The 22,686-nt window shown below is 40.4% G+C and overlaps 1 protein-coding gene across 1 annotated transcript in view; it reads left to right on the forward strand.

The window, feature by feature from the left end:
* Positions 1–22,686, forward strand: part of LOC139711140 (ATP-dependent translocase ABCB1-like) — a 42,242-nt gene that overhangs the window by 12,908 nt on the left and 6,648 nt on the right. Inside the window, exons 7-20 of the mRNA XM_071623059.1 lie at positions 286–454; positions 953–1,189; positions 1,707–1,910; positions 2,173–2,343; positions 2,907–3,096; positions 4,017–4,150; positions 5,420–5,569; positions 7,269–7,448; positions 11,468–11,551; positions 13,247–13,450; positions 15,363–15,463; positions 17,057–17,197; positions 20,482–20,638; positions 22,123–22,320. Coding sequence (XP_071479160.1) covers positions 286–454; positions 953–1,189; positions 1,707–1,910; positions 2,173–2,343; positions 2,907–3,096; positions 4,017–4,150; positions 5,420–5,569; positions 7,269–7,448; positions 11,468–11,551; positions 13,247–13,450; positions 15,363–15,463; positions 17,057–17,197; positions 20,482–20,638; positions 22,123–22,320 — 2,320 coding nt within the window. The remainder of the gene's footprint in view (positions 1–285; positions 455–952; positions 1,190–1,706; positions 1,911–2,172; positions 2,344–2,906; positions 3,097–4,016; positions 4,151–5,419; positions 5,570–7,268; positions 7,449–11,467; positions 11,552–13,246; positions 13,451–15,362; positions 15,464–17,056; positions 17,198–20,481; positions 20,639–22,122; positions 22,321–22,686) is intronic.

The raw sequence follows: 22,686 nt of genomic DNA on the forward strand, positions 1-22,686 counted from the left end.
TGACTGATTTCATAACGAAATAGGCCATGCAACACTTGGTGCCCCATACAAAACTACGGTCTTTGTCCATGGTTTAAACCGTGGACAAAAATTGTACCACCTACGTGAATTTGGGCCCATGAGCACTGTGAATCAGGAAACACACCTAGTATTGCTTTTTTCCACCGTACTGTCATTTTGCTGTATTGATTTGCTGTATATGTCATATTTTGAGAAACAAACACAGAAAATGTGAATTTTAAACTCGTCACTGCCTGTTCTAATGAATCTTGTATGATCTTGCAGGTATGGGCCAAAGATGGTGAGTGAGGGACGTCTGACTGGGGGCGAGGTCATGACCGTCTTCTTCTGCATCATGATTGGCTCGTTCTCCATCGGCAACATGACCCCGTCGCTTAGCACCGTGGCGACGGCCAGGGGCGCAGCGGTCACTCTTTATGACATCATCGACAGGGTAGGTTGAATCCTCGGGGTTTACTCTTGATTCTCAGTCTCCTTTGTTATATGCTGTGATCCTGCCAGAACCACAAATGGGGGATTTCTTGTGTTTAACCACTAAATCTTGTTCCTACGTACATCAGTGTTCAAAATTAGTTTGTAAGCAGGTTCGAGGTTACATTCTGCTCATCAGCAGATAAAGATCACATGAGAAAAACAACATAATGATACAGTGATAGACCTGTAATGAGCAGTACAGTGGAGTGCACCTGAAGGGTTTCTTATGTCTTTATGTTTCTGTACATTTACTAGGGAGCTTGATTGTTGACATCAACATGTTGGATTGCATATTAAGTGGGTGATATCTAGACTTACAGCTGTTTTGTTTCGATGATTTAAAATTCTGGGTAATTTGAACTATAAGAGAGAATATCACTGTTTAACTTGTAACTGGTCTATTCTGATTGTCACACACCTCCAATGATTGCGGCAACCTCTGTACTGTTTATTCCAGGAACCAACCATTGACACACGCTCTTCCAAAGGACTCAAGCCAGCCACCATCGAGGGTAACATTGACTTCCAGAAGGTCCACTTCTCCTACCCGACCCGCCCGGACATACCGGTCCTGAGGGGCATCAGCCTGAGTGTGAAGCCGGGACAGACTGTCGCCCTCGTGGGTTCGAGTGGGTGCGGCAAGTCCACCACGGTCAACTTGCTTCTGAGGTTCTACGACACACTGGAGGGACAGGTAAAAAGGAGTTCAATCTGTAACCCTTTGGGTGCCATGAACTTTGAACAGTGTGTACAACATATTGGAGTTTCCTTTGCCAACTATTTGGCACTCTAAAAGCAGATACACTGTACACTGTAAAGGGTTAATTCTCCTTTATGCTCTGAACACTTACTAGCTGGGAGCTATAGCCGATGGCTGGTCCAAGGAGACATACGGTCATACAATCCAAACGATAGCCCTCTTTCAACTGCTGCCCCCCCCCCCCCCCCACCATCCCCACAAGTAAGTTTTATTAGTCAGATTCACACAGATGTACAAGCAATGTGACAATGCCATGCAATGCCATTGTATTGTGACTGTGAATGAGAAGGTAATGTGTCATACATGTATCTGCATGGTGTGTGTGTTGGGTTTTGCCACTACTTTTCTTGGACGAATCACTTAACATTCTGTAAATACATGAGAGTGGATTTGTTTTGTTTAGTTTTGTAAATTCATATCTTTGAATTGACTTGCATCCTACGTACATTAGATCTTTGTTGATGGGAATGAGATCCGCGACCTTAACCTCCACTGGCTGCGAAACCGCATCGGTGTGGTCAGCCAGGAGCCTGTCCTCTTCAACTGCTCCATCGTCCAGAATATTGCAGATGGGCGTGACGGTGCCACCATGGATGAAATCACAAATGCGGCGAAGATGGCCAATGCCCACGACTTCATCATGCAGTTGCCAAAGGTTAGGTGACAATTAGACACAACATATTCATCCCCTGCACCCATGGTCTCATTTTCTTTTCTCAGCTTATCATTGAATTGTTTGTCTTGATTGTGGCAACAGTATAGTCAGTTTTGCTGTGCTAGTGTATTCAGACAGATTCGTCTCAGAGACGAAGCAATTTGGTGTAATATGAACAATGCATTGCTCTGTTGCACATTATGGAGTAGTTATCTTCCAACTTCTACAAAATATTTTGTCCCGAATTCGGTTTCCTTCCCAGGGCTATGACACACTGGTTGGAGAACGCGGGGCACAGCTGTCTGGCGGACAGAAGCAGCGAGTCGCCATCGCCAGGGCACTAGTCAGCAATCCTCGCATTCTGCTCCTGGACGAGGCCACGTCTGCCCTGGACAGTGAGAGCGAGAAGGTCGTACAGCAGGCTCTAGACAGGGTGAGCTCTCTCAAGGTTCTCCTGACCTTTTGCTTGCAAACACAAACAGTCTCTGTGTGCCTGCTTAACATAGATTTCTAGCTTAAACATTATACTATACTGTTTTGTAGTATTTCTGTGAAGAATTGACAGAACTTCTCTCAAATAAGCTAGTGAAAAAAAATAACAAAGACCCTCCCACTCTCTCTCTCTCTCAAAAAAAGATGCATGTGATGAGCTATAGTCTTTTCCTCTTTAAGATATGACTGCAGCTTCAGAGTTTCCACAGAAGTTTTTTTTTTTTTTTTCAGGTGACAGTACGTTTGTCATTGAATATGGTGTGCTTGTGATATACCTCAAAATTGCTTCTTTCTCATGCCTAATGCTGAGCTGACATACACGTAGCATCATATTGGGAAACAAATTGTATATGGATGACAGGATTCCATCATGAGAATTGTAAAGGAATTATACCACATCATCAGTTATATTGTCAGGATTACACTTCCATTTGTCCACCATCTCATTTTTCATGGTCTAAATGTCACACAGCAGTTGCATCTCACTTGATTGGTTTCATGCAGGCGTCGGAGGGACGCACCACGATCGTGATTGCCCACCGTCTCTCGACGATCCAGAACGCCGACATGATCTTCGCCTTCAGTGATGGCCAGATCGCGGAGTTTGGCACCCACGAGGAGCTGATGAAAGAGAACGGGGTCTACAAGCAGCTGGTGACGCTCCAAATGATCGGCAAAGGGGAAGGAGAGAAAGGTATGGTGGCATCTCTTTTGTCAGGATAAGAATTAGGCCAACAAGTAAAACATACTTTGCATATGTCTGCAGAAACTATTGCTCTAAAATGGACACACATGCATAAATCATGTGTGAAACAATGCTGCGATAACAAAATAATTATTGTTTAGGAAACAATGAAAATGCAAAATATCAGCTAAAAAGATATGTCGACAGTGTTGCAGCCTTAGAAGATATCCAATTGTGATTGTTATGTGATGTTTTGTAATCGATTACGAATATTATCCTTTCATCTTCTGAGCGAGAGTGAATCGCATGCAGCATGTTGGGAAATTTGACTGCTAGGGTATGATCAATCATTTACCTACCCACTACTGAACGGGGAGGGCACTTCAGTAAAAAAAGTTGCATACTATTATCAATTGTAAAATTATTTTACATGTGCAATCTGAAAATACTTTAATGACAACATTTATAATTGTTCTTGGAACATGAACTTGTGTCTCTATTGGCCACGATGAAAACGCTCTTTTGAGTCGGACTGATGTTTCCTTGATGCTCTTAAAGGTCCAGTTTATCTTTGGGAGTAGTGATATGAGAAATGTTCATGATATCACATTTCATGCATATGTGTATGTCTGTTGTATCACAAAACATCTACCATATAAAATGTTTGCAGTAAAGTCTAAGATATAAGGAGATATCAGTATTTTTCTAATTAAACCGTATCTGTAGACGGTTTAGTCTGGAAACATTTCTATCATAACTGTTGTTTACATTTTGTGTATTTAACAATACTTAACATTGATTATACAAATTCGAATTTTTACAGTGGTAGTTTCTTTACCCAACTCACATTTTAGAGCTATTTGAAAGCACTAATGCAGGGTTTTTGTTTCTTCTGCAAATGACAAATTATGCCTTTGATATCTTCACAGATGAGGGAGAGGAGGATTCAACAAAGAAGAGGGCAGGGAGCTACAGCAAGCTAGCCCGGCAGCTGTCCAGGAAGAAGTCGCGCCACATGTCAGGCGGAAGCGACTCAGACAAGAAGGATGAGGATAAAGAAGAAGTAATTCACTGTTTGTCAGCTTGAACCACTGATCTCTGTAGAAATTAAATGGATATCTCATTGGCCCATTCACAAACAAGTGAAGCCACTGTGCTGCCATAGAAATAGCAGGCACCCTGTATGGTAATTTGCATGCATTTTCCAACAGAGACTTTCACCAAGCATGTGATGTTGTGAGCTCTGTATACACATATGGGTAATGTGCATGATAAGATGGTGTCACTGTAGCTTCAAAGCAATTGGCCTATGAGATATCCAGATATTCCCTGTTCAGATCAGTGATTTGAACTCAGTGTGAGGACCGTAACCCTCTTACTGTCATAAGATAAATTGGTCGCTTGCAATTGAGCAGGTGAGTTCAGAGAAGTGTTCCTTATTTTCTTTCTTCATTTTCCTATCATCTTCCTCAACTTATTCTATATTCATTCTTTCTTTCCTCTTCTGTTTCCTCTTCCCTGCTTTTTGTTTTGTGAATCTTTGTTTCTTCTTTACTTCATTTTCTTCTTTGCTGGTGTTGATGTCATTTCTCTGGATCCATGGAGATGCTGTTTGCACATATCTTGACAAAATCATAAATTAGTGTTTTTCAGCAAAAATTGCTTCAGGTGTTGCCCCTTTTCCCTGTTGATTTTTTCATTTTCTCCCTATCTTGCTTCAATTAAAAGTGTCAGCAGCTATTGTAAATGATAATTTCCTTGGGTTTTTATTCTGCTCTTCCTCTGCTGGTGAAGACCAAAAAACAAAAACAAAAACAGGCTGGTGAAGAAGAGAAGAAGAAGAAAAAAAAAGGTGTGTGTGTGTGTGTGTGTGTGTGTGGGGGGGGGGGGGGGGGGGGGGGTCAGCAAAGAGGTTCCAGGGACTCTTCCCAAGCATTCCCAGCTCACTGTCCCATCTGAAAGTGAAACATTGTACATCACATGCCAGCAACCCCCCCCCCCATATCTTCTCCGCAGAGAACTAGAATTCCCCATTCCCTCCTCCACCAATCACACAGTTTTGTAGATGTAAAATAAAAGTCCATTGTACCTGCCAACTACTCTCATTAGTAGGTACATTCCTTTATACTTTAAGAGGAAAGAAAAAAAAGTTTCATTCAATGTTTTGTTACCAATTATGTTAACACCTGCTAATGTTGTCTTCTGGGAGAAAAGAGAAAATTCCAAGTTATTCCTAAGTATGAAATTTTAGGGTTGCTCTATTAGGTATGAAAGCAAGAATTCTCCACACTACATCAGTGTTGAAATGTCATTGACTTCATTCTCTTTGCAGGAGGAGGAAGAAGTTCCATCTGTCAGTTACTGGGAGGTCCTCAAGTTGAACGCCCCTGAGTGGCATTTCATCCTCGTCGGTACCTTTTTCTCGGGGGTTCTCGGTGTCACTATGCCCATCTTTGCTCTGCTCTTCAGTGAAATTATCGAGGTATACACAGAACTTTCTACTCTGTATACTTTGTAAGCTTTACTTTATAATTGTTGTCACTTTCAACATTTTTTTTTTTTTTTTTTGAAAATGGTACAAGATTTTGATTGTCAGTTTCGGATTGTTAAAATGTGCAATGAGCAGGCGTGTGTGTTTAGTCTCTTCTGATTTCCACTGAAGATGTGAAATTAGGTTCCATTTGAGTCATCTTCGAAATATATGAAAGGATTTCTCTCCAAAGAGACATAATATGCAAGAGTAACTGCATTATCTCAATTTATGATTATATCTTTCGTAGTGGAAATAAGACTTAAAGTTCAAAGATCAGTTAAAGTTCAAATATGTCAGTAGATTAAAACCAATTATTAAACTGTGCACTACCTAGGGTAAGCAATTACTTTACTGTGGGAGAGATGATATGTTTGTTCAAATTATCAACATCATGCTCCCAGACCATTTAGTGCTGCATTGGAATCATTGGAAGCGAAATGCCACTCTAGATTCAATTTGACTTTAACAAATAAGAGCAGAATCAAAAGAGCAAAATCAAGGGGGTTTCATCAACTTGGACAGACAATAATGTAAGATAAGAAAACATCAGGTGTCACATGGTTGAAATTGTAGGCTGTGATATCATGGCCCTGTCTGCTTTGATCCTGATACATAATTTTGGTGCAGCTAATATCTCTGGGTTTTTTTTCTTCATTTATTTATATAGAAAAATGTAATATCAAAATATTTGATAACTTTCTGGATATCACATGTAATTTTGACAGAGCATCTGTCAGTTTGATCGTGTAATTTCTCTCTATTCACCTACTGCTGTAACCACCACTGAAATGCTATATAAGATTAGAGAGTAATGATAGAAAGAGTACTAATAAAAGGTCTAATGCTTATATCAGTTAATATTATTGTTATTGCTATATTATATTACTTTCACTATAATTACTAAATCGTCAGTTGAGAATGATAGGGGCATTAAGTTGCCACTGCAGCCATATGTGACCTTGCACCACCAAAACAACAAAAAGTCGCTGGACATGGATTTTAGTTAGGGCAGATTCTGAAAGAGCAGACTCTAACCTTTAAAATGATGTATAACTCAATTCAAGTGGATTCTCCTAACCTACATAAATATTGGAAAGAAAGCAAACACTCTGGAAAAGTTTGAACTGAAAAAAAAAGAGGCTCTGAAGTACAGGGTCTGTTCAGGTGCTTAATCTTTACTAAGCCATGCTTCCCGTGCCACGAATGGGACAAAAAAACATGATGTAAACCACTGTAGCAACAGCAATGAAGGGATTATTAGATTAAGCTGAAATTGAGCATGCTCTATTAACACATTCTGTTCGCGATAAATGTTAACTTTCAAAGCAGTAGCATCATCCTTTCAAAATTTATAAGAGTTGAAAGTAAAGAGTGTGCAAAGGATTTTCAAGAAATGAAAAGGGGCTTTTAAGAAAAACCTGATCAATTTATGATCCCAGACTCGAGAATAGCATAGTAGAGGAATAGCTTATTCAGAAAATATGGAAAACTGAAAATGGACTCGGTTGACCCATTTCACATTTCTTGAGTTCTCACATAAAATCAAGGGGTGCGATTTTTTCTTTGTTTTTGTGATGCACGGTGTCACATATAGTGTTTGAGGCACCTTTCACGCCCTTATCATTCTCACCCAACAAAATTTTCCCAGGTTTTCAGCTTGCCGGCAGATGAGATTGAGGAGGCAGCAGTGTTCTGGTCCCTCATGTTCCTTGCCCTGGGTGGGGTCATGTTTGTGGGTTACTCCATCAGCATCAGCTGCCTGGCCGTCTCTGGGGAGGAACTTACCCTCCGCCTCCGTCGTAAGGCTTTCTGGACCATCCTCAGACAGGTAAGAGTCACTGTAGGGAAAAGTAGAAGATTTGCTTTCTCTGTGGGCATAATGCTGTATATGCTGAACATTTCGCGAGGTTTTTATTTCCGCAAACTTCGGATCGTGAGTCGGGTGCTATTCACGTATTTAAAGACACACAAAAATATTAACCCTCATCCCGACATGAATGTGATGTGCATGTACGTTTCTCCACTCAGTACTGTACTCCACAATCGCGAAATTGTCCAAGAAGTTCCAATTCACAAAAAATTGGACTTGCTAAATATATGGTGCATACATTCAGTGCAGTTTCAATGTTGTTTCATTGTTGTGTAAGCCCTTTATACATCAGTCACATACAATTGTATGCATTCATTCATTAATTCATTAATTCATTCATTCGTCAATCAATCCATCCATCCATCCATCCATCCCTTTATCCATCCAAATATTCATTCATTCAATTATTTGTTTATTCATGAATTAAGTCATTTATTCATCCATCCATTCATTCATTCATCCACCCATCCATTTATTCATTCATTCATTCATTCATTCATTCATTCATTCATTCATTCATTCATTCATTCATTCATTCATACATACATTCATTCATTCATTCATTCATTCATTCATTCATTCATTCATTCATTCATACATACATTCATTCATTCATTCATTCATTCATTCATTCATTCATTCATTCATTCATTCATTCATTCATTCATTCATTCATTCATTCATTCATCACCCATCCATCCATTCATTCATTTATTTATTCATTCACTCATCCAACATTCAAACATTCATTGATTTTATTTATTAATTCATTTATTGCTTTTTCTATTTTACTTTTCATCATTAACCCTAACTAGGCTGGGCTATTTAGGTAGATGATAGAGCCGGGGGGCTCCCAGGCCCCCCCCTCCAGATCTCGGCCGTCAACCGCGCGATTGTGATGAAATTTGGCACACACATTGCCTATGATGTAATCTAAAGTACCATGAAGTTACTTTTTTTGGAAATTATCATTTTTGCTAAATTATGCTAACTTATGCATAATGATATGCATAATGATGCATGAAATCAGACAATTTGGTATAAATCACTAAATAAAGCTCAAACCAGGCACATTTTTAGCTCACCTGAGCCTTAAGTGAGCTATTGCGATCACCCTTCGTCCGGCGTCCGGCGTCCGGCGTCCGGCGTGCGTCGTCCGGCGTGCGTCGTCCGTCGTGCATCGTGCATAAACTTTTTACATTTTCGTCTTCTTCTTGAGAACCCCTCGACCGATTTTCACCAAACTTGGCAGGTAGCATCCCTAGGGGGATAGGATTTCAATTTGCTCAAGTGGGCACCATATCCCACCATACCCCACCAAATCTTATCCCCATGGGAATGCTACTTGCCAAGTTTGGTGAAAATCCATTATGTTGTTTTAGGCCCGCATGTGGACCCCCCCCCCCCCCCATCCCTCAAGCTGCCTTAGGTCCCACGGGGATGGAGGGGGAGGGGGAGGGGGGGGGGGTAGGGCACCCCTGATTTTCCCATGAACAAACTTGAAACAACAGTCATCAATATACTGACTCATTGTATCAACTTAGCTCAATCACTTCTGGTTCTAGAGAAAATCTGTAAAAATTCCTTACAGGAGGGGGGGGGGGGGGGAGAGATGGGACACCTGGGACCCCTGGGTCCACAGAGGGGCCCCAAACCCCCAAAATTAAGGAATCTTATAAAATCTTCTTCGCTAGAACCAGAAGTGATAGAGCTAAATTAATGCTATGAATTAGTACATTGATGACTATAGTTTCAAGTTTGTTCATGGGGGAATCAGGGATGCCCCCCATGGGACCCAGGGGAGGGGTGGGGAAAGGGTCCTAATGGGGCCCAAATTGTACATTTTCATCTTTTTCTTGAAAATGCCATTATGAATTTTCACCAAAGTTGGCAGGTAGCATCCCTAGGGGGAAAGAATCTCATTCCCATCAAATGGGCACCATGCCCCACCTGGGGGCCCCAGGGGGCCTAAATGTGGACCGAAATTGTAAATTTTCATCTTTGTCTTGAAAACCCTATCACAAGTTTTCACCAAACTTGGCAGGTAGCATCCCTAGGGGGATAGGATCTCAATTACATCAAATGGGCACCATGCTCCACCTGGGGCCCCCAGGGGGCCTAAATTTGGACCGAAATTCTAAATTTTCATCTTGTTCTTTAAACCCCATCACAAATTTTCACCAAACTTGGAAGGTAGCATCCCTAGGGGAATAGAATCTCAATTCCATCAAATGGGCACCATGCCCACCTGGGGACCCCAGGGGTCCCATCTCCCCCCCCCCCCCCCCCCCCTCCTGTAAGGAATATTTACAGATTTTCTCTAGAACCAGAAGTGATTGAGCTAAGTTGATACAATTAGTCAGTATATTGATGACTGTTGTTTCAAGTTTGTTCATGGGAAAATCAGGGGTGCCCCACCCCCCCTCCCCCTCCCCCTCCATCCCCGTGGGACCTAAGGCAGCTTGATGGGATGGGGGGGGGGGGGGTCCAAATGCGGGCCTGAAACAACATAATGGATTTTCACCAAACTTGGCAAGTACACTGTAGCATTCCCATGGGGATAAGATTTCTAAGTGTTTGAATGGGCACCATGCTTTCCCTGGGGCCCCAGGGGATCCAAACCTCCTAAATTAATGAATATTTAATAATAATTTTCTCTAGTTCTGATCTAAAGTGATAGGGCTTTAAGTCTTCTTTTTTTCCCCCAAGTTGCATAAACCAACATTCTATAAAGTACAGTGTACTTGGTAGGTATTTTTTGCCAGTGTGATGGAATATGTAAATGGACACAATGCCCCCATTCTCAAAGCTACCTCCACCAAAAGTTTCCAATGTTCTCAGGTAAAAGTCTGCAAGAATACATGGAAGGTGAACTTGCGATACTCAGGTGAGCGCGTGACCCCCGGGTCTCTTGTTTGTGTAAATATTCTTTTTAGTGTCCTTAGCAAATGTAAGAGAAAAAATTGCGCAGTCAGAAAAGATTTCTTAAGTATTGTATTGTTTTTTGAATTTCTTATGTATTTCTCTGTTTTTTGACTTTATATTTTTCATTGTTTTTTCGATGAAATTTGTTCGCGACATTGTTCCGAACAAGATGTTATGAATTGATTTTGATAAATAAAACCCCAAAATAATCACGCTTTTATGAAATTTGCCTGTAAACACAGTTTGCATTGAAATTGTACACGAATTCACGTTTTTGAGCAATTTTTGGTCTGACATGCACGTACATATTTATGCGCAACTTCGGAACCGTGCGCCCGGGCATCGCAAATTTGGTGTCAAAAGATGCGGAAGACTCAAAAGAAAAAAGTCATGAATCGTCGCGGCGATAGCTTTTCGCAATAGCGATACATCGTGCGAAACGTCGAGGGGGGGGCCTCGGAGGCACCCCCCGGCCTAGTTAGGGTTAAACAAACCACAAAATGATTGCGCTATTTCTTTCATTCACATAACAAACCACTTAGATATGACTCTTTGAAGCATTGCTATTTACCCACAGTCTGTATATGTGTGATTTTTGTTGCATTAATTCACCTTTGTATTTCAAATCTTTCGATGACCATAATATCATGCCCTCAAGTCTACCACCCAGTTTGTGAAGGGATATTCTCTTCTTTTGCATCATGTTTGTGGAACTCTCTACCAATGCCACTTTGGAATTGTAAACAACCTCGATACCTTCAAATCTGAACTGATAACCTATCCTTTCCAGCAACATTGTGAATGATATGGGATACATTGCGAAGCCAGGCACCTTTGATTGTTTCTGCAGATAAATGTCACTATACAGTATAAATGCTGGTTCATCATCATCATCATCATCATCATCATCATATTTACTATCATACAGGCAAGACGTCTGTAAACTGATACATCTTGTAATAATGATAATGATGAATGGCATGTTATATGGTTGTTGACCCAGGATATCAGATATGATGTTTGTATCATCTCTCATACCAATTGTTTTCCAGGATGTGACATACTTCGACCAGCCAAATCATAGCACCGGGGCCCTTGCCACAAGACTATCAGCAGACGCCTCCAACGTTAAAGGGGTGAGTCTGGACTCATAACTCCATTAAAATTCACCCCAGCTACTTCTGTCACCTGTAAATAAATCAGTGCAGTTACGTATGTTGGTGCATTGTACCTGGAACAAAGGTACTTTGACTATTTCACTCATGTTGTGGGAAATGAAAAACACTACCAACTCTATTCAATCCAGGAGTATAGACCGATTCGGGTTCGTTGAGGGCAGCAGACAATTTGTGGCACTGGGCGCAGCCATGAGCTCATTTTGCGGTGTCTTAGCCGACCCCCCCCTCCTCTCCCCCACCCCCGGGCAACATGTTTATCGCGCACTTGTAACAAAGGTTCGCGCACTAAGCAAGCGTTCGTGCACTCAGTACGAGACGCCTATTGGCTAAAACAACCATGCATCAGTTTTTCATTCCGTGCGCGGAAGGGGGTGGGGGAGAGGGGAGGGGGGGGGGGGGGGGAGGTCGGCTAAGACACCGCGTAATGGCGCTGCCCATGCCAAAAATACACATAGCACGTCACTGAATCGATCTGTACAGTTATACAACTGTAGACTGATTTTCAAGGCATTATTGATATCATTGTGGCCCTGCCTTTTAGTAGGGATCTCAACTCGATGCTATGACCTGAAGAGCTTGCTCCAGGGGTCATAATGGGAGTTGAGATCCCAAGGGGCAATGATATCAACAATGGCCCAAACAAGAGCAGTCTGTATTTGTTTTATAATAACAAATATAATTAAGCCAGATGTTTATAGTATAGGGCCTATGTTCACATACCAGCATACCTACAAAAAAAAGAAAAAAAAAATGGGCTGTTCGTGCTCTGAGGCAGATTTGGACTATGGGGTAATTTGGGTACTATAAGACTGTAGGCCATTGTTGACTTTATGCCCCCAATTTTAACCAATCAGAGTTGACGATTCATTAAATGAGGTGTATGATAATGAATGGAGAAAGACATCACCAAAGCTTCTAAAATTATGTCCAAAAGAAGAGAACTGTGACAAAAAAAAACAAACGACCAAAGGAAAGAACAAACAAGGAATATAATATGTTAACCCGTTGAGCACAGACTGATTTTACTATGACATGCATTTCCCATAGACACCTGCCCTAATATACTCAAGTCTAGTCTTCAGCGGGCTAAGGGATGCTTGCCAACATTGCATCGTGGCAAGTGTACCCCGTGGCAAGTGTACCCCGAGTATTAATAGTCATTCTCTTTTGTTTATCCTTACTTTTGGTCTTTAATTGTACCCGTGCTCCTCATCCTGTTCCCCACGCTAGGCTTTTGTTGGGACCTACACTCAACAAGCTTTGCTTTTTAGTAGGTTCCATCGTATTTCTCTTTGCATCCTTTACTTTGATTGAAAATGACACATCGACCGCTATGTATTATGTTTGTATTCCTATTTCTTATATATCCAAGCTGGACATTCTGTATTATTATATTTTGTCATTTATCATGTATTTTCCACCGAGAAATATGAAAATAAAATTGAAATTGAAAAATTGAAATTGAAGGAAGAATCAAGTGGGCATCACTGAAATAACGACATGGGATAGCTACGCATATTAGCACATACAGGGTTATGGTGCTACCTTGCGACAGCCAACTAGGGAGTTCTGTCTCTGCACCCCATTCCCAGGTTCTCCACCCCCTACTTACCCCCTCCATGCCCTGCTTAACCCCTCAACCTCTATTAATAGGCGACAGGTGTGCGCATCAGCTCTCTCCTCCAGTCCTGTGTTACTCTGGCAGCAGCCCTGGTCATTGGCTTTGTCTTCGGCTGGAAGCTTGCTCTAGTGGTCCTGGCCTGCGTTCCACTCCTGATTGCCGCCGGCGCCATCCAGTTCAAACTGATGCAGGGGAGTCAGAAGCGGGACTCGGAGCTCCTGGAGGAAGCAGGGAAGGTGAGAAAAAGATTATGATGATGATGATAATGGCGATGATGGAGATGATGATTATGGTGGTGATGGCGATGAAAGTGATAATGATGATGATGGTGGCGATGGTGAAGACAGTGGTGATCGATGATGATGATGATGATGACAATGATGGTGATGATGGTGATGATGACGATGATGATGGTGATAGTGACGATAGTCAACGTGACAATGATGATGGTGATGATGATGACGACAGTGGCGATGATGATGGTGGCGATGGTGAAGACATTGGTGATGATGATGATGGTGATGATGATGATTATCATCATCATCATCATCACCATCATTATCATCAATTACAGCATTTATATAGTGCCATTTGTCTGTAAAGAAGATTCCCACAATGTGTCACACATTATTCCAAAAAAAAAGTTGCAGGAAAAGATAGTTGTCTCTATTTCAGATTTGAAGGTATCAAGGTAATTGTTACAGTTCTGAAGTTTGATTGGTAGAGAATTCCACAGATGTGGAGAACTGAAGAGATGGCTCTATTCCTGCATGTTTTTAGGCGAGTACTGAACACTTGAAGAGTTAGTCCTGCACAGCGTAGTTCTGAATTCACAATGGATCTTCCAGAGTCTTCTTTTGCCAAACAGCAGCCCTTTAAAGGACTACACACACACATGGCTTTACTGCAAAGCTATATTCCTTCATTTACATCGCCTTTCATGTACCGAGGAATTGCACATTAAAAGGTATTGAATGTAAATTGGGACTTTTTATTTTTGTCGACTTGAGCCATTAATATGACATATATGCACCGTCAACTTACACAGAGTTGACTGTAATCACAATACAATGTATAGGTAGATCAATAAACACTCGTCAGTCAGTGAATTCCTGTGCAGCGTTCCTTGATTTGATTTGACCATCTTGTCTCTCCTTTCGCAGGATAAGATAGGTCTCTATTTCAGATTTGAAGGTATCAAGGGTATTCAATTCGCGTTTATTTCATTCAAACAGATAAAAAACATTCAGACAAGGTATATAAATAAATTCAAATTGACAATACAAATGTAAACAGAATGTGTCTTATAAGCTGCAGCTGTCACCATAACAAAAGCATTTATAATAAAAGTCATATTAAGTTGAACAAATAAATGTGCGTAGATATTAAAAATCAAAGTAATTGAAAATACATGTTTTACAACAGACACACAAAGAGACAAAAAACAAACAAACAACAAACAAACACAGTGTAATACCCGAATGCATAGATTACTTTTCTTTTTCCAATAAGAATAATTTAAATCTTCGTTCGAAAACATTTAAAGATGGACTCATTTTAATTGGCTGTGGCAAGTTATTCCAAATTAAAGGTCCTCTATACAAAACAGAATATAAACCAACATTTGTTTTATTAAGAGGTAAATGGTAATTCAGAGGATTTCTCAAACAATACGAGTGAATAACACTATTTATCTGAAACAAGGAAGAAAGACTTGGGGGAATGCAATTTTTAAAACATGAATACATAAATACACCAATATTATAATTGTTCAATTCAAAAATATCTAAAACATTACATTTCATAAAAAGAGGTTTAGTGGAGGCAAGGTAATTGGCGTGACATATAATTCTTACTGCTTTCTTCTGCAGACGGAAAAGTCTGACCATAGAATAATTAATGATGTATTTGCCCAAGCAATGTTACCATAATAAAGTTGACTTAATATAATAGCATTATAAATCATGCATAAAATATTGTATTGTTACAGTTCTGACACTTTATATGCACCATCAACTTACACAGAGTTGACTGTAATCACTATACAAGGTACACATTTGTAGGTAGATCAATAAACACTTGCCAGTCAGTGAATTCCTGCACAACATGCCTTGATTTGATCTGACCATCTTGTCTCCTTTCACACAGATTGCCGCTGAAGCCATCGAGAACGTGAGGACTGTTGCCTCGCTGACTCTCGAAGACAAGATGTACAAGAGCTATGCAGACATGCTCCAAGTTCCATTTGTGTAAGGCTCAGCTGTTCCCAAATTTGCCAGGTCGAACCACTCGACCTTCCCTGCTTGTACTTTCTACCCTGATTGGCCCAAATGTCTGGATATTGTGCGATGAATAGAGATTACCTTCTCCGAGTATTATTACTGAATGAGCTGAAATTTCTGCAGTGGTTTTTATTTCCTCGAATTTCACAAATAGCCTTTGAATCATGAAAATGACAATACAGTGTATGCATATATGAAAACATGCCAAAGTATCATTTCACAAAAATTAAAAAAAAAACCTTCAACGAGAATCAATCTTGTTAAAGGGATGGTGCGGTATTGGTGGAGATGAGAATTGGGCTTTTAACTTTTTGTGAGATACCAAGAAAACACTTATGATATATTACATAGCACACCATTTAAAGAGGAATTCTAAGTTTATTTGATGAAAATCGGTTTGGAATGACTGAAACATCCAAAAACAAAGTAAAACAAAGCGATCGTAATAAAGTGTGGGACCCACACTCTATTAGAATCACTCTTTTTTGGATATCTCAGCCATTTCAAAACCAATTTTCATCAAATAAACGTTGAATTCCTCATAGAATTACATGCTCTTTCATATTTCATATTGAAGAGGTTTCTCAGTATCTCACCAAAAAATGTTAGAAATCTGAAATTAGGTCTCAACCAAAACTATACGATCCCTTTAACTTTACAACTAGGTCAATTTTGGATGGATTACTGAATATTGATGGCAAAGTTTGGCGAGGTAAACAAAATGCATAGGCACGTAAATAGTTGAAGATTGGGGGAGGGTTAGAGAAAAGATTTGTGAAACACTTGTTGAAAGATTGAAACAAATCCATTCAGTATTTTAAAAAATTACGAAGTTCTGAGTTCTGTTAAATTCTGTTTGCCACCATGTTGTTGTGTAACACATAGTAAAACGATGTAAAGAAGAATCATCTTGAAATTATCATTTCAAGACAATTTCTCAAATTTTCGTACAAATAGAAAAGCTTGCTTTTGTATTTATAGCTTGCTAGCTATTTCATGTTGTTTCTGCACAAGGACTCAGGGATGCAGTAAATGTTAGTTGCATAAAATATCCATGTGAACAAAAAAGCCTGCTTGCTATGAAAGTTACATTGTATAAAGATGTTTGCAATTGTAATCTGGGATAATTTTGACTTCAATGCTGAATGCTGTTGGTTGCTTCCTTGATGCTGCCATGGTGAGGCAAAATGATTTTTCGACATACAGCAGTAGCAATTATTGTAAGGCACTTCACCAATTCAGGTGTTTTTTATATGTAATGCAATAGCACCATCTAAAGCAACATTAAAAACACTAAAAGCATTGTAACTGTGACTTGTACTACTAATGGGCTGTGACTAATGGCTACATGTATGACTGAGTTTCTAAGTAATCACAAATCAACCTCCAATTGTTCCTTAACCTGTTGAGGACAAATCCCGAGTATACTTGGGCAAGCGTCCATGGGAAATGCGTGTTGTAGCAAAATCAACCCATCCTCAATGGGTCTATAATAATATGGCTCTATGAAATGGGTAGTATGGGATCAAGCTCCAACTCTAACCCTTTTGTGTCCAACAGACAGAGTCAGGTGAACACCCAGTACTACGGCGTGGCCTTTGCCATCACTCAGGGAATGGTCTTCTTCCTTTACGCCGGGGCCTTCCGTTTTGGAGGCTGGCTGGTATACCAGGGAGAGATGCTCCCCGATGAGGTCTTCAAGTACGTACCTTTCTCTTTTTCCCATTTCATCATAATAAATGAATATCATAAGCAGCAGGTGCTGTTGAGAAATTTATGTAGGATCCTGATCAAGCATTTAACCATGAGTACTGAAATTTTGTAATGTATTGAAAAAGTATTATATAAAGCAAACAAACAAGCAAACAGACAAAAACAAAACATACACACAAAGCAGTACCTTTTTATGCCTCCGCAACGAAGTGGCCGGAGGCATTATGTTTTCGGGTCGTCCGTCCGTCCGTCCGTCCGTACGTCCGTACGTCCGTCCGTCCCCTTTTGTTTTTGTCGATATCTCAAGAACCGTGTGGTGGTTTTACATCAAACTTGGTATGAGGGTATATCCTTGGGGGATAATACTTTGTGTGGATTTTAGGGTCACAGGGTCAAAGGTCAAAGGTCACAGGTTATTTTGTGAAAAAAAAATTGAAATTTCATGTTTTTCTCCATATCTCGCAAATGGTTCAAGGTATCTTCATGGAACTTAGTATATATGCTTGTACCGATGGGCAGTGATTATCTAGGGAAGTCGGTGGTCATGGGTCAAAGGTCAGGGGGGTCAAAGGTCAAGGTCAACTCCTCAAATTATCACTACTTTCCTTAAAATGCAATATGGCTGAAGGTTTTTTTTTTTTTTTAACTTGATGTATGGCATGTATTTACCCAATATGTGACCCGCTACAACAAAATGATCCTAAAGTCGGGAGAGGTAGATTATTTGAAAATTGCATGATATAGTCCCCTAATCTTTCTGCTTTAAATTGATATATAACACATTTTATAAAAATAATTGGCTGCGGAGATATCGATGTTTAAAAGAGAGCATGTCGAGACGTCTGGAAAATTACTGTTTCGAGAAAAGCGCCCTAAAAATCTTCCTTGCGCCGCAATCGCGATCACGTAACACGCAAGTCATTTTTCACCTCTGGACAATAGAAGGTGAGCCCTAGCAACCCCCGAAGAGTTCATTCAAGCACATCAGCGTCGGCGGTCTCCTCACCAACCAATCAGTGACCAGGATGTGAGAAGCGGTTGAGCATAGCGCACCCCGCCCGCACGCACCAGTCGACTGGGCAGTGTGCGAGCTTCACGCTTCGGTTAGCAGCAAGCAGCAAACTGACCAATGAGATCACTATGGTCGTTGTTAGGGGCGGAGCCTATCTGAGGCGCTCATTCCAAATTTTCGAACCAGTTTCTGCTTCGTTGAAACGCCAAAAAACATGGCTCAGAAAAACGCCATTTTTTATCTTTCCTTTGATCATTTTGCTTCAAAATTTCGACAGATGATAGAAGACATGTTAGACTCCAATAATATATCAAAATCAGAAAATCGTAAGTTTTGACCAATTTTAATGCTCTGACTGCAAACTCGATTTTCACGGCTTCGACCGTGCGCGACTTTAGGACCTTTTTGTTGTAGCGGGTCACATATATATTTTTGGGGAAGTTTCTTGCCAAAAGGTCACAGGTCAAAAGGTAAAAGGTCAAGTGAAAGTGCTAAATTGCACTTTTTCCTCCATATCTCGAAAGTAACTCAAGATGTCATCATGAAACTTACATATTTATGCATGTTCAACCTAACAGTGATTCTCTTTGGAACTGTGAGGTCAAAGGTCAAAGGCCAGGTTTAGATAATGCTATTTTCCCATTTGATACTGAAATTATACTTTTTCTCAATACCTTGAAAATTACTCAATGCATAAACGTATAAAAGGGTCAAAAGTCAAGTAAAAATCATCAGTTCCCCAAATACCTGCACTCTGACATTTTAATCATTCATCCAATTGAGCCTAGTTCTAGGAAAGTGAACATTCAGCACATTTGTGTCAAACCTGTCATTTTAATATTTTGCCAATTGTGTGAAACTGTCATCACACATTGTCAAGACATTGTACTATAGACCTATTAGGAGAACCATGCATTATGGCGGAGGCATATCAGTAGCCGTAGCGATATATCTAGTTTGTTATGCCTCCGCCATGAAGTGGTGCCGGAGGCATTATGTTTTCGGGTTGTCCGCCCGTCCTTCCGTCCGTAATGAATTTTGTGGACAGTGTAACTAAAAAACCTTTTGAGGTATCCTAATGAAACTTGGCATGTACATGTATATGTATTAGGGGGCGAAGTTGTGCCTATCAACTTTTGGGTGCACATGCTCAAGGTCAAAGGTCAAAGGGTCAAGGTCAAATATGTAAAATTTCACTATTTCCACCATATCTATGCAATGCCTGGAGATTTTTTCTTAAAACTTAGTGTATACATGTATTACCCAATTAAAATTCTCTGGTGAAAGTTTGGGGTCATGAGGTCAAAGGTCAAAAGGTCAAGTAACAATATCAAAACTTCACTTTTTCTCCGTAACTTGGAAATTGTTCAAGGTATCTTCATGGCATAGTACATGTATATATACATGTACTGACTGGCAGTGATTATCTAGAGAATTTAGGGTTCATGGGGTCAAATGTCAGGGGTCAAAGGTCAAGGGCAACACTTCAACATTTTACTATTTCCCTCATATTTATGCAATGCCAGCAGGATTATTATTTATTTTTTTTGTATGCATATATAACCTAATAGAGATTCTCTGGCAACTTTTTTTTTCTTTCTTTTTTTTTTGCCTCAAAGGTTAAAAGGTCAAAGATCAAGGGAAAGTGCTGAACTGACTTTTTCCTCCATATCTCAGAAGTGGCTCCAGTTATCTGGAAGCTTTCTACATATTTATGCATGTTTTGCCTGACAGTGATTATCCTATGAATCGTAGGGTCAAAGGCCAGATGAAAATGGTAACCATCTACTTTTCAATACAGAAATTGCACTTTTTCTCCATACCTTGAAAATTACTCAATGCATAAAATTATGAATGGGCAAAGTCAAGTTAAAGTTCTTAAATCCCCAAATACATGCTCTCCTAGCAATTCATCCAATTAAACCTAGGTCAAGGAAGGTGAACATTCAACACATTTGTGACAAACTTGTCATTTTAATATTGTGCCGATTTTGTGAAAATGTAATCACACATTGTCCACATGTACTATAGACCTATTAGGAGAATCATGCATTATGGCGGAGGCATACCAGTCGCCTTAGCGACATTTCTAGTTGTTGATGATCTTACATGAAAATCAGCAAAATAGTGTCAGATGAGAATGACACGATGTTCAAAAATATGCATTGTTATTACAATGTGTTTCGGAAATGTAAACAGGCCTTGAAATCAATTTTTGTTACAAATTGTGTACAATTTTAGCATGTGTGACTCCCCACAGGGTGGTGTTTGGCATTGCATTTGCTGGCATCTCTCTTGGGCAATCCTCAGCCTTCCTCCCTGACTATGCCAAGGCCAGACACTCCGCAAACCTCATCATGAACCTCTTTGCCACCCAGCCCCTCATCGATAACTACTCCAAGGAGGGTCTAAAGCCAGTAAGTGCTCGCCCTCTCTCTCTTGTATGTTTCATAGCATCACCGAAATGACAGATTGCCTCTTTCTGTCCATTGAGTGCTGATTAATTGACAGAGAAAGTTTCATAGTGTTCATACACACTGTCCCAAGTCTTTGACACAGTAAGAGTTAGAAGTAGAACATCTTGTCAAGAGAATCAGTGTAAATAAGCATTTGAAATCTCCACTGTTCTCTTTCTTTGATATTAACAGAGATGTTTGCAAGATGTCAATATGTGAGGCTTACCTGATATGCAGAAGAAAAAAAAATGGTGCAGGGTATGACAATCAAAATATTTCTGACATCAGTATTTCCATTCCTCTACAGAGCGCGAGAATCACATCAGTGTGCTGAAAGCGTAAGACGGCACCAAATGTAATAACTTGTCTTATCCACTGAGTGGGTCATCATTTCAAAATGCAGACAATCTTTCTTCTCTTTTCCGTTATGAAGTTAGGAAGGATGAAGAAGTCAGCCCATTTGTGTATGTGTGATATAGTTTTCCTGTGAGTGACTTTGAGCCGTGCTCACACCCAAAAGTACATCCAGAGGATGAATTGACTGCACTGGACATAGTCTTTGAAAAAAAGCCCTTCAATTCAGCTTTGTAAATTTTAGAAGCTGAGTGTAAAATGCTAGAGTGGTATTAAGAGGGGCCTCCGTTTTGTGTATTTCATCTTTTGTGAGAGCCATTAGAGTATATGATGTCACATATGAGAATGATCTTCGTAATTTAGGATGTTGTCAAAGTCATGTTGGATGTGTTCTTACTTTGGTGAATGAATGACATTATACGTTCCACCAGGGAGCCATCCCCCATGTGAGTGTAGGGCTCAGGTTCAGCTAGTTCTCTAGCACACTTACATAGATAACAACACAAGGCAGCACACATGCAATTACTCTGCTTCTAATTTGATTATGATTACCTCCGCCAAGGGGGGAGGTTATGCTTTCGTTACCGTTGGTTTGTATGTTAGTTAGTTAGTTCGTTTGTTTGTCCGTGTGCAAAATAACTCAAAAAGTAGTGAACGGATTGAGATGAAACTTGCAGGAAAGGTCTGGAATGACACAAGTAACAAACGATTAACTTTTGGTAGTGATCCGAGAATTTTTGGGAAATTTATGAAGGATTTTTGATATTTTGGCAGGTATGGTCAATGAACTTGGGAGTTCAGGCTGCGCGTATTTGAGGTTTGCATGCACGCAATAAAGTGCGTGCTCTAGTTTCTGCTAGGGCGAGACGCGCGGTGCAGCTGAGGGTTTATGACGTAACAAAGGCTTCTACAATGTATATTGGGAAATAGGGCGGCATTCAGCACACAATGCAGTACGTATGGGTGGAAATCACTGATCTCTGTGGAAGAACAAGATCAGTGCGGGTGGAAATGGGCTGCATGCTTGGCGGAGGTCTGCGCTCTCAGAGTGCTTCTCTAGTTTGATTTGATTTGATTTGATTTGATTTCAGCAAAGACTGGAAGGTGAGATCAAGTACAGCAACCTAAAGTTTGCCTACCCCACCCGGCCGGACGTCACAGTCATGAAGGGGCTGAACTTGTCGATCAAGCCGGGACAGACGGTGGCGCTGGTCGGGGAGAGCGGGTGCGGGAAGAGCACACTCGTATCCCTCCTAGAGAGATTCTATGACCCAGAAGAAGGCACAGTGGTGGGTGTTTGGATACTTTGTCTCAGGACAGTGTGGTCACTCCTGTCCACTAAAAAAAAGCGTTACTGAGTTCAAGGAATAACCAGTCATAATTAAATGCTCATCGATAAATGTTTTATAAACACAAATCAACGTTCAGCAACATACCTGATTACAGTAAGGAGGACTGCCAAACCCACAGTGGAGGACTTTTGATGCTGCATCTAAACTATGGCTGTGTTTAATAGGCAAGAATGCATGAATAATAAGGGGTGTATGACCTGCATGCGCTAATAACATATTTGACAACTCCAAAGTGGACAAAAGCTAAAGGAGAGTGCCTGGTCTGTATTAAGAGACAAACAAACAACAAACAAACAAACAAAT

The sequence above is a fragment of the Diadema antillarum genome, unplaced genomic scaffold, assembly GCF_040938485.1.
Source record: "Diadema antillarum isolate AM-2024a unplaced genomic scaffold, OU_Dant_1.0 seq00001617_RagTag, whole genome shotgun sequence".
Classification (NCBI taxonomy): domain Eukaryota; kingdom Metazoa; phylum Echinodermata; class Echinoidea; order Diadematoida; family Diadematidae; genus Diadema; species Diadema antillarum.